Source organism: Pagrus pagrus (assembly GCF_965226575.1).
Source record: "Pagrus pagrus genome assembly, chromosome: 7".
NCBI classification, from domain to species: domain Eukaryota; kingdom Metazoa; phylum Chordata; class Actinopteri; order Spariformes; family Sparidae; genus Pagrus; species Pagrus pagrus.
Window position 1 is genome coordinate 28,491,900 of NC_140191.1, and position 12,689 is coordinate 28,504,588.

A 12,689-nucleotide genomic window follows, 5' to 3' on the forward strand; every position below is an offset into this window, starting at 1 on the left:
TTCCCCATTATACAACATACAACTATATATTAGCATACGATATAAAATAAGCATTTTACAAACATGTTGTCCTCCAGTCTAAAAGTGTTCACTATTAAGTGGCAGTCTAGCTTAGTATTTTACCAAACCTGGCAACCCCGGTGAACAGAGGAGGGCAGTTGAGCACAAGCTTAACAAGATACAACTTATCAACATGGATAGGCAGCTTTGCGTTTTCATATTTATTAATTTATATTCTGTTTACTGTTCGGTTCGACATGACCAGTTTAAACTTAAACGCTATCACAAAGTATCTGAACGGGACTTAGTTAAACTTGGTGTGAATGCGCCCCTCTGTGGTCAACAGCGGTGCACACTGACTGCACACACTGCGAGGACCCGCCAAACACTCAAACACATACACACACCAGTGGACACATGACAGGCCCGCTAGGTAACCAGTGTAGCTAGTGTTGCTGGCATATTGTAATCGTAACCATGTTTGTAGCGCGTAGTATCGCGGCTGATCATAAAGATCTAATTCACGATGTGTCGTATGATTTCCACGGCCGGAGAATGGCAACTTGCTCCAGTGACCAAAGCGTCAAGGTAATGTGAATTCACGTAAAGTAGCTATATATCAGGTTGCTAATGCTAGCGTTAGCTGTCACAGCTAGCTTGTTAACATTACCAATAGTATCAACACTTTTAACCCTAGCTCACTATGGAATTTATCAACTCTCATTCTCCACCAGTTGTGGACAAACGTAACATTAGATAATTTAATAAAATACCGCTAATTCTGACTATTGAAAGCAGCTTTATCTAATTGAATTTAGCTAACCAGTTTGGTAGCCGAAGTGCCTGTAGCATACAAGCTAGGGTAGCTGTAGGTAAGCAGTTTAGCACAGTTTTAATGCAACGTTAAACACTTCAGAGTTGGCTGATACGTGAGAACTAGTAGGTGTACGTTAATCTAATGTCAGTCAAACCAATTCAACACACAAAGCTCACACATTCAATACGTCTTTGAGTAGAGCAGGTTATTAGCTCAAAGAGTGTGTAACTTGACCTCCACTACTACTATCGGATATATTACAACAATACTTCTCAGCACTGTTTCACATCTCTTTTGTTTCTGTCAGGTTTGGGACAAAAGTGAGAATGGAGAGTGGCACTGCACAGCGAGCTGGAAGGTAAACCACCTGCTGCTGCTTGATCCGTTTTAACTGGTACAGGCTTTCCTGGTAAAACAGTTTATCAGCCGTCTTGCTTGCATAACAGCATATTACATTTACATAACTTCCTGTACTATTTATGACCTACTGTGTCTCTTGTCTACGCATACAATCACTGAGATGGATAGACATCTTAAAGTAGTGTTGATTTGACAAATGCCTTTCCTCATCTGTGCAGACACACAGTGGATCAGTCTGGAGAGTGACATGGGCTCATCCAGAATTCGGGCAGGTTCTGGCCTCCTGCTCCTTTGACAGGACTGCTGCAGTCTGGGAAGAGATTGTAGGGGAGTCCAATGACAAGCAGAGAGGACTGAGCCACTGGGTTGGTGCAACTCCAGCGTCCATCTTTACTTAGTACAGTTTCAACTGAACACGTTTCTCTGCTGAGTTCCCTGTGCAAAAGTCTTCTGTTTGATGCAATGACCTGACCCAAGTATCTCATGTTGCTTTGTTTTAGATAAAGAGAACAACACTAGTGGACAGTAGAACCTCAGTGACTGATGTGAAGTTTGCTCCAAAACACATGGGCCTGATGTTGACCACCTGCTCTGCAGATGGAGTTGTAAGGATCTACGAGGCTCCTGACGTGATGAACCTGAGTCAGTGGTCCCTGCAGCACGAGATCTCCTGCAAGCTCAGCTGCAGCTGCATCTCTTGGAACCCCTCAAGGTTAGACCAACGGTTTACTTTGCATCAAAAACTGATGTGACATTGAAATGCATAGAACATTTGCTTTGCGTCTTCATTTCCAGTCTTAGTTGATTCGTGTCTTGTTTCAGAAGAAAAGTTAGTTATGAGCTGTGGAGTTGCAATTAGTCGTTTAATAGATTGGTAGATCGACAGAAAGTTAATCAGCACCTTTATTTTAATTGAATCAACTTTGTGTATATATATATATAATTTATGGTGTTGTTGGATTGCTGCTAAATCATTAATAAAGATGCATGCCTTGGCACCACTAGCTCAAAAATACATATGATGTGTGCGGATGTAGCTTAATGACAACAAGATTGAGCTAACAAGGCAGTTTGTATTTGTATGGGTTGTATTCAGTAAGGGAAATTCCACAATCTCCAGAAGGCATTAACTCCACAGGGACTTGAAATCATATCTATTGCTAGAGTGCTCTGTTGAGACTTGTTGTTGCATGTCTCGATTTCTTAGCTTTTATATTCAAACCACATTAAACTGTACAGAAAATATACTAGAAATCGCCTCTGTAACTAGGTCGCAACCACAGGCTGCCTACTTGCTAAAAGGACACGAAATGTAGTGCTGTAATTCAAACACTCCTTCACCCTGCCAGCTAAGAAAAACTACATGAACACTGCCAGCACTGCTAATTGTGTTTACAGTGATATACAGGGGGGAAATCATATATTTCTCAGGAGGGGGGGTTGTGCCCTCCTGTCCCCCTGGGCTGTGATTTGACAAAAACAAGCTATTACTTTGTGTAACCCCTATCACCCACTGGGTTACTGTTTACATCAACCAGGTGTTTGCTACCGGCTAGCCAGCTGTGATTAATTCATTTTATTCAAATATTCATTCTTAACTTTTCTATTTTTTCTAAAATTAATTTGCATTATCAAACAGTGCTTATTCATGTAAGCATGAATTAGCACTGGGGTGGCGGCTTGATACAGTGCGTTCAGAGGGACAGTGTAGCAGGCTGTAGTGGGGAGTAGACGCACATAAAGTCAGTTTAGGCAGCTTTTAAAAATCAAACAGTGTTACTCACCTTTTTATGATTGTTATCCATTACTTGTTATGGACAGTTCAGCCAGCGGACACTTAGGTTACCCACTTTTTTAATTTTCTACAGTGCTGATTGTAGGCTACTTGTTGCAGCTTATGTGTTACAAGCACCACCCTGTGGTGTTCAACGGATGATGCACTAAGGGACTACACATGGTGTTGTAAAAATAACCCAATAATTAAATGTAAAGATGTTTCAATGATAAAATAACTCACACTTATGAACATCTTTTATGAATCCTGTCTAAATCATCATTAATATCTGTGAGGAAATCTGTCGATTGTCTTTGTGGAATACCTGCTGTCTTTATATCAACATGGATCTTCCAGATGTTGTTTATGTCACAGTTTAGTGTTTACTCACGTATCCCAACAAATGACTGCATTTGCTTTCACGTTACTATGTACATGTGAGGTTAGAGGACAGTTTATTTTGTCCCTTGGCAAGAATGATGATCATGAATTCAGCATTGCTTGCTTCAGTTTAAACATTTACCCGATGTATGTTGTTATAATCGTTGAGCTGACATATTCAGGTAAGCTCAAAGTTTCTCATATATATGCTTAATGCTTAACTCGTGTGTGAGATTATATCTGGATACAAAGCTTCAGTAGCGTGAAAAACTACAACTTTAGTTTCTAAAGTTATGATACGGAATCCTCTTCTCTCCGATGTCTTAATTTACTTTGATGTGAAGCATTCATAGTGCAAATTTATAAAACACAGGCCTCTTCACTCATTCTCTCCTCTCCTCGAGTCAGTTTTGAGCAGCGGAGGTGTGCCGCTGTTTGTATAAAGGAGAAACACTGCTCTGAAAACAAATACTGATTATCTCATAGAACTTCCCCCACTCGCTAAGCTCCTATTGCCCTCTGTCAACCTGGTGGGAGAACATTGCTGCCTTCATGTGCTCCTCACACACTCTTATTCATGAGTTGAAAGGTGTATTTACAACGTGTTGTGCACACCTACACTTCTTAGCTTTAATTTTTAAACCACATTAAACTGTAAAAAATATACAGCAGTGGGACAGCGGGGCCTCAGGGATGAAGAAGCAAGCCTTGGACTGGAGGGTCAAAGACTCGCCGGTTCAAATCAGCGCATCAAATCCCTTTATCTGGGTGGGGAAAGTCAGTGCTCGCTCCACCCTCACTACCACCACTGAGGTGCCTTTGAACAAGGCCCTTAACTTCAACTGCTCAGTGGCCAACAGATCAGACTGTGGTTTACTGGGCAGCTTCAAGGTTTGAATGTAACTGGGTGAATGTGATCATGGCGTTCCTGGGGGGAAAAAAGCACCGCTCTCAGTGAAACCCCCCCATGAATAAATAAAGTTATAAATAAAAAAAGAAAGAAAGAAAGCTATTGCTGAATGAATAATTTTATCTCTTATCTTTTCATTAAAAAAAGAAAATAGTCAGTCAGAGATGGTGCATTCACAACCCTGGGCCAAAATTCAATATTAAGTAATTGCAATATTCAATAAATACAATAAATGTTGTAACTTGACCTTTTTAAATGGAAGGTTTTCAGCTGCTTGACTTTAAAACTGTGTACTGTGACGTCTGAACAACCTGTTAGAAAGTCTGGTGGAATTGACCTGTCAGTGGAGGTTGAGGATCTGTGTAACCTTATGTTTTTCCTCCCCACCACCCAGCTCTCGTGCCCACCCACCAATGTTTGCAGTGGGGAGTGACGACAGTAACGTAACGTACGGTGGGAAAGTTCAGATCTATGAGTATAATGAAAACACAAGGTAAGTAGACCTGTTGTGTTGTTTGCATATTACTCTTTAAGAATGTTTTGCAAGTTTTTAATGACTTTTTTTTTTTGTTTGTTTGTTGTTGTTTTTTTTTATTTTAAAAAGGAAGTATGCTAAAGCAGAGACACTGATGACCGTCACTGATGCAGTCCATGACATTGCATTTGCACCAAACCTGGGAAGATCGTTCCACGTACTCGCCATTGCAACGAAAGACGTCAGAATCTTTAAGCTTGTTCCCATGAGGTGACTAATTCAGTTTTTTTTCTGTGTTGTCAAAGTTGTCATATTAAGGACATTTTACATCTCAGTAAATTCACATACAGTACATCTCATGCATGTTGAACGTACAGATTTTTAGCAGATGCTACAGTTTAAAGCAGTGTAGAATGACAGAAATGACCACCTACAACTATGCCAATTAATTTTCTATCATTTGGATCCATCTGATAGAAAGGAGAGCACGTCTACAGGACCCACCAAGTTTGAGGTGCAAATTGTGGCTCAGTTTGACAACCATAACTCCCAGGTGTGGCGAGTGAGCTGGAACATCACCAGCACCCTGCTGGCCTCATCTGGGGATGATGGCTGTGTGCGCCTTTGGAAAGGTGGGAAGTAATTTTTGGCTACTACTACTATTTTTACTTATTGATGGTTGACACCGCAAAATTATTCAATTTATGCAACTTTGCTGCTTTGATTTTGCCTTTCATACATCTCGTACATTATTTTGATGCTAGCAAAAATAAGTTTTATAAGATTAATCAAACAAATAATGTTTACTTCAGAGCTTGTAATCGACCTCCAACAATAGATACAGTAATTCTCAAAACATCTGAGTTGCTATGAAGTTGATTCAATACAAGTTTTAGAGAACTGGGAAGCTATTAGAGCCAGACCGATTTTTAGGGCTGATACCTATACTGATAGTAGGGAGTAAAAAAAAAAGTGATTTATCGGCCGTGACAAAGATACGTAATGGATTCAGGATATTTTATAGTTTAACAATAAACCTTACTGTCTGACTGAACAGTAAACTTCACTGGGGACAAAATAATTATAAATTACCCTAAGCAGCTTTTTCTGCATTATAATCTTTAAAATAAATGTTTTCATATTGGTGCAATTCGGACAACGTATACACCGAAATCGATATATATGTGATAAATGGGGCAATAATTTGGGCCAACCGATATTGGTTGGGCACGAGAAGCTATGACGGCTGTTTATGTTGCAGTTATTCCACAACTCCGTCACATCTCTGACACATTTCAGATGTCCACTGGAAGTGTTTCAAAAGTGGAGTGGCACATCCCCAAAGTTTAAAGTTAACCTACTAATATTGTGTTTTACTTACTTTATTGATTAGTTGATCAAAAGAAAATTAATTGCCAACTATTTTGATAATCAATTAATCGTTTCAGTTGTTTTCAAGGGTTTTGGATTGTTGGTTGGCCAAAAAAGACGTCACTTTGGGCTCTGGGAAAAATGATCAGCATTTTCCACCATTTTTTTGACACTTTACAGACTAAATGATTAATCATGAAAATAATTGTCAGATTGATTGATAATGAAAATAATTGTGTGTTGCACCCCGAATTAAAGCAGGTTTGTAGTGCAGAAATGTGATAACAGATACTTTGTGGCTGTATTCTGGTCTTAATTCCTGTACCCAGCCCACTGCCTTATCCTAATTCTGTGATTGTGTTATATGAATGGTGCATATGAATAGAGGCATAGCATAGCTTTTCTGATTAACAGATGAAGTGAAACTGAACGAAACCAGTAAGATTGTGGGCCAGGAAACCAAAACATTGTGTAGAAAGATGCTTTTCCTCTTTGTGCCTGTGTATAGGAAAGAACAGACTTTGAATCACTTGTTGATCATAATACAAGCAAACATGAGAGCTGATTCACCTCCTGCATTCCTCTGTAGCTAACTACATGGACAACTGGAAGTGCACAGGCATCCTGAAGGGAGACGGCAGTCCACTCAGCGGTTCATCTGGTCAGCCCACAGCCATGAGCACTGTGGTGGGCTCCTCTGTTCACACCTCCCAGAACGCCCTGAACGGGATGTCTGCAGGAAGGTAGGTGGTGTGGTGCAGCTGACGCCACTCACCCAGCCCCATCCGAGTCAGAACTGACAACTTACTATGCCTCACACTGACTGGGACTGCAGCTGCTCATTGACAAACTTTCTGGGCCCACACTGACCAAATGTTACACTCATGCAAAGAGCTTGGCTTCGAGCATTCAGGTTGTCGGCACCAAGCCTGTGGAGCTGAATGTGTTGTGGTGGTTTGTTTTTTTTTCTAATAAACTGTACTGATGCATGTTATACAGTAAGAGTAGTTTCTGATTTACATTGTCAGTGTTTGGGCTAACATTTTCTTGATTTTAAAAAGTAAAATAAACCTGTTTATATTAATTTGATATGTGAGTATTATTTCAAATGCTCAAGCTATTTTGGGATATCAGAACCATTTTGTTGTAAGGCAAACATTAATATGTAGAAAACTGATTAGCTTCAATCTATTACATCTCAAAATCCAACATCTTTGAGACTTTGACCATCTCAAGATGAGCAATTAAATCAAAGCTTATTCATTTTCTCAAACATTTTTTCTCCTCATCTCAATTCAATTTCAATGTAAATGTATCCTTGAGCAAGTATTGCCAAACTCTTTGCTGAGCAGGGCAGCTTGAATGAACCCTATTAACCAACTGCAATAACATCAAAAAATGATATTAACACAGAGTATGGGTATGAATACAGCCAGTGACATTTATGACTTAAGAAATAATCTCAACGTTTTTGTTGATCCAGCCTTACTTGGTCTGGTATGACCAGTAGCTTTCAGTGCCTGATATTAGCAGAATGTTAAGCATTGCCACTGTTTGTCACTGTTTGTCACTTGTTTGTCACTTGTAGCCACACAGGGTGGCTGTGGCCCAGGAGGTGGAATGGGTAGTTAGTTCGATTCCCCTGGCTGCATGTCAAAGTACTGCTATCAGTGTATGAATGTGTGTGTGAATGGCTAAAAGTGACAAGCTGTGGTTCAGCAAAAGTTAGAGAGGCTTGCTTAAAAACTTGGATTGTAGAAATAACAGATTCAAAATGTCATTGGAGTCATTTGACTAAACACATTTTTGTTTTTTTTGTTTTTTTAGAGCCCGACTGATTTTTGGGATACCATTTCAAATATTAGGGAGTAAAGAATTCTGATATTGATATATCAGCCGAAATACACAAAAGAACTGTGCATTTAATCAGCACGGTTCTGTTATGTTCAGTTTTTGCAGTGATGTGATGCAAATGTGGTTATCAAACACTTGACAAAGATATGTAACAGAGAGAATATATTTTATAGTTTAACAATAAACTTAATCGTCTAAAAGGACATCAGTGGGCCGAAACGCCAAACTTCACTGGGAATGTTAGAATTTATAGTTTATTTTAGAGCATATCAGACAACAAATACGCTGTACTGCTACAACTGTGATAGGGCCAATATCAGCTGTTAATAGTGGCCACTGGATATATTGGTCGGGCTGTAGTTTTTTTTCATATTCAGTTTGTGGCTGTATTTATGTTCAACTTAATAATTTCTAACTTCACATAACCTCTGCATTTACCATTCTTGGTTTTGACTCAAGTGTCACCTATAACCTGATTTAACAAAAATGTACCTTTACTTCTTTACTACAGAATTATTAACTTTCCAACCAAATTTGATTTTGTAATGTATTTTGTAAAGATTAATTTGCATAAATGACGGAAATGAGTGACAAGTTGTTGAAGTAATGTGGTGTTGTACTGCTTGTTGCATGCAGGGTTGGCAAGAGAGCTCCCTTTGCCCCTCCTGTGCGGCAGCTGACCTCTTCAAAGATATACCAACATTCTGCATATTACTAATGTCTCCTCTGCATTTGCTACCCTTTGCCCTTGTGTTAATATATTTGAAGTGTGTGAGTAATGTCCAAGCTGAATTACTTGAGTATTAAGGGCTCCGTTTTGGCATGTAAACAGCACGGTTCTGTTCTTCACACCTGCCACTTTTTTTTCCTACTTTTGATTCCAACATGTTTGCATGTGGTACACCTCTTTTGATGACATTGCACATACACATTTACAAAAATACACCTCTATCACGACTCTGTCCGCAGTCTCCTCTGCCTTTTTGTTTCTAGAGTGTACATGCATCCTTTCTCCTTTTAAGCTCTCATTTCTACTTCCTTTTATGTGTTTCCCTTGTATTCCATCGTCATTGTCCTCTCCCTGTCCATGTATTTGCCGTCCTTGTCTCGTTCCACTTTTCCCCCGTTGCTTCAGGTATTTCTTTCCGCCTCTGGATCTTCCCAGAGCGGGGACCAGGTATGGTCACCTGCTGCCTCCTTCCTCCCTCATAGAGCACTGTGATGCTGAACCCATTCAACCTCAGCAGCAGGCTCTTCCCCACAGACACTCCTCTAGAGCACTTCTGCCCTTACCAGAGGCTGAGGGGCAGTGATATGGGGGTGTTTTGGCTGAAATAAGAGGGACATGTTTGGGGGATGGGCCACACAACTGCTATTAATTTCTAATAAAGACCTTTGATTTTTATTTTCTGTTTTCTATTGTTATTTTTCATGTGCATGAATTAGAAAGGGAACTTTTGTGAAGCCATTTTGAGAGCCATTTTAATGTTTATGAAATCTAATGACTGATATTAATAAACTAAACATTTTTCATATTTAGTGTTGTATTCTAAAAGTTTAGTATATATTGCTTATAGTGTATTGCTTTGTGCTGTTTTGGAGGTCATGAAACAATGTCAGTGTTTCAGTTCACTTCATTGTTCAGACACTGACAACCTCAGCCATCAGTGCCTGCACAGGAAATGTTTGTAATTATCACTGCTGATGGAAGTTAACATTGTGCATGGTGGAAGTCAGCATAAATACCATAAGACATTCACAGAATGTTATTTTTGACTATTTCCTTCACAAACAGACAGTATTCATTCATGTATGACTGACAACCATGTGACATAGCTCTGCTATGGAAAAAGCAGATGATTCATTGTCCCACATTTCTTTTGTTGGATATGGATCTTATATTTTTAAATGTATTCTGTATTGTAAAACGTGAATTTACATGGTTTTCTAAACACTCGCTGTCAGTTGAACGGGGGTTAAACAGAAAAATCTTGGAACAGTTCTGTTTGTGTCCAACCAAGTAACTGATCTCTCCTACTTTCATGGCCTTTGTGCTGATCCAAACCTCTAAAGGCAGAAACAAGACACACATTACACTCCATTTTAATTCTCCTTGATCTCAGCTCAGCCTTTGATACAGTGGATCATAATATTTTAATCAACCATCTGAAAAACTATGTGGGCATCATTGGTTTGGCTCTGGATTGGTTAATTTCATATCGGTCAAACAGTTCCTTCTGTGTAATGCTTGGAGATGCCGTCTCCTCTTGTGTGCCTCTTTTTTGCGGTGTCCTCCAGGGGTCTATTCTTGGTCCCCTCTTATTCACTGTATACGTTTTACCCCTGGGGCAAACCCTGTGCAGACATGACATCAATTTCCACGGCTACATGAATGACACCCATGACACTGACACTGTATATCCCATTAAAGCCTTGTATCACCAGTGTTGCATGCATTATGTACTGCCATGCTGACATTAAAAACTGGATGCCCAAACATTTCCTGCAGCTGAATGACCCAAAATCAGAAGTGGTCATAATTACGCCCTCTGGCCCCAGCAATAGTTGCATTAATAACCTCTCATCTTGTTGTAGTGCCTTGTGTCATGATGTTCGCAATGAAGCCCACAACCTAGGTGCCATCTTCTAACTCCCCTATGAGCCTGATCGCTGCCTGAGATCCTCCAGCAGGGCCCCACTAATGGTTTCTAAAATTGCGACTTGCCACTAAAGGTGACCGGGCCTTCCCTGCTCAGAGATCTCAGGCAGGCAAACTCAGTATCCTCTTTTAAATCTCTGCTTAAGACTCACTTTTATTATATGGCTTTTTCTTTACTGATGATATTTGTTGTAACTATTTAAATTTTTTTATTGTGTTTATATTTTACGTTTTAGATCAGTTCACTTGTAATTAATGTTTTTATTGTAAAGCAATTTGTAACTTGTTTTTGAAAGGTGCTTTAAAAATAAAGTTATTATTATCAGAATATCTTGATATTTGTCTTTCCAGTTTTACTCTATCAGTAAAATAAACGGTATGCCATTTGTTTTGGCAGGGAGGATAACATTTCATATCATGGCCCACTCAAACAGATGACTCAAAAACTGAAATGCATGTGAGATCAGTTCTCTCAGCAGTCAGCTGTCTGCCAGCCAATGCATCCTTGCAGCTGCTTGGTCAAACACATGATACAAAGACTCCCCACTTGGCCAGTAACTAAATGTATACACTTGAGTTTTTGGCTATGATTTATATTGCCACTATCACATACATTTCAGTCTACATTTGCAGTCTTGAAATCCTCCTTCTTTCATTAATCCTGGAAGTACAGACACCCGATGGATACATAAATGGGCTATTTTCCAAACTTCCTAAGAGTCCAGTCGAACAGATTGACACAAGTAACATCCTACCATGACTGACAATTTCCTCCCTCTCAGTTTTGTTGTCCAATCAAAGCGGTTCAAATTTATGAAGTCCCGCCCACATGACATGACGCTCACGCGGGCTTCCTGTGGTTTCTGGGCGCTGTTTGGTCCGCCGAACTGCTGCACGGTTTGTTTGATTTTAAGCAGTAATGAGAAACTTAAGTGTCTGGGAAGTTACTGTAGGGACTTAACTTCGCCTCGCAACTTACCGACACAAGTTTATGAGGACAAAACTCGAGTTGGATAGGAACCGTGGTCTCCCGGCCCCCCTCCGGAGTACTGGAGTAAGTCTAACAGACGTTTACGTTATGATTTAGCTCGTTAGTTAATTCTCTTGTTGGAGTGGGTCAGTCTGGGGAAAATGGGTTAGGGCAGCAAGCATTTCTACAGTTAACTAGTTAACTTTTCTGTAACTTGTCTTCTTGCAACACTTTCCTCTAACTAAATAAACGGAGATAGTGGAGTAACGTTAACGCAAATTTGGAACGTACGAGTTTGACAAACACTTGTTTATCGCAAGTTGCTAGCGTTAAAAGTTAGCTAACCTAGCGTAATTAGCCTGGTAATTTCTCTCAACTTGTTTTAATTGGCCAAACTGTGTAGCAGCATAACAACATACATGAGGGTCCAAAAAAGTCTTTATAAACAACTGCCTTTCTTCACTGGTTTGCACTGTTGTAAGGCGGTATCAACGATTTGATGTTTTCTAAATTGACTCACTGTTCAAATTGTCCCATTCGTGCCAGTGCACTGTAACGTTTTCACAAGTTATAAGACGTCTTTTGAGTTATCAGAGTAATACTAACTTGTCACTTATGTCTCCTATTTTCCCCCCAGACATTACAAATGGTGTTCACCTGAACTGAGGTCAAGCCACATTAGGCTGCCATCCATCTCCATTCAAAAACATGGCAGACAACTTTTACAAGTTGGAAGATGAAGCCTTCCCCAGTTTCCTCTACAAGTCACTGGACAGCACCAGTGGCCGTGCCACACTGGGGAATGTAACATTGGGTTCAGGCCCGGGACTTCCAGTGGCTGCCTCTACAGTGGCTAAAATTAGACCCGGGTCTGACAACAGGTGGGAGCATGCTGCAGCTTTGGACAGATGTGACTTGTTGTAGAAACACACTTATGCATCGTTCTCTGAATCATCGCACATGATATTTGACTAGTGTGAGAGCAGACACTGAAATGTATTCCACTCCTGTTTTGGGGGGGGTTTGTGTTTGTACTATTTGTGGCATTCAAATGCTACAGAAAAAAGTAAGTACTGGTATAAGAGAAATGGATAGTAGTAGATTATAACAAAAGATTG

The 12,689-nt window shown here is 39.9% G+C and overlaps 2 protein-coding genes across 3 annotated transcripts in view; both read left to right on the top strand.

The window, feature by feature from the left end:
- Positions 1–216: 216 nt before the first annotated feature.
- seh1l (SEH1-like) lies at positions 217–9,477 on the top strand. Of its 2 annotated transcripts, none has more exons than XM_084357246.1 (9): positions 217–588; positions 1,125–1,175; positions 1,396–1,542; positions 1,678–1,889; positions 4,637–4,735; positions 4,847–4,987; positions 5,195–5,349; positions 6,678–6,831; positions 9,078–9,477. In XM_084357246.1, exons 1-9 carry the CDS (start codon positions 478–480, stop codon positions 9,253–9,255), a joined length of 1,248 nt encoding a protein of 415 aa, XP_084213372.1. In that variant the 5' UTR covers positions 217–477; the 3' UTR covers positions 9,256–9,477. The 2 variants fall into 2 exon arrangements, with proteins under 2 accessions (XP_084213372.1, XP_084213373.1); XM_084357247.1 differs by having other exon boundaries at positions 223–588; positions 8,579–9,078.
- Positions 9,478–11,468: 1,991 nt separating this feature from the next.
- Positions 11,469–12,689, top strand: part of cep192 (centrosomal protein 192) — a 39,036-nt gene continuing 37,815 nt past the window's right edge. The window contains exons 1-2 of the mRNA XM_084358598.1: positions 11,469–11,655; positions 12,209–12,452. Coding sequence (XP_084214724.1) covers positions 12,280–12,452 — 173 coding nt within the window. The 5' untranslated portion in view covers positions 11,469–11,655; positions 12,209–12,279. The remainder of the gene's footprint in view (positions 11,656–12,208; positions 12,453–12,689) is intronic.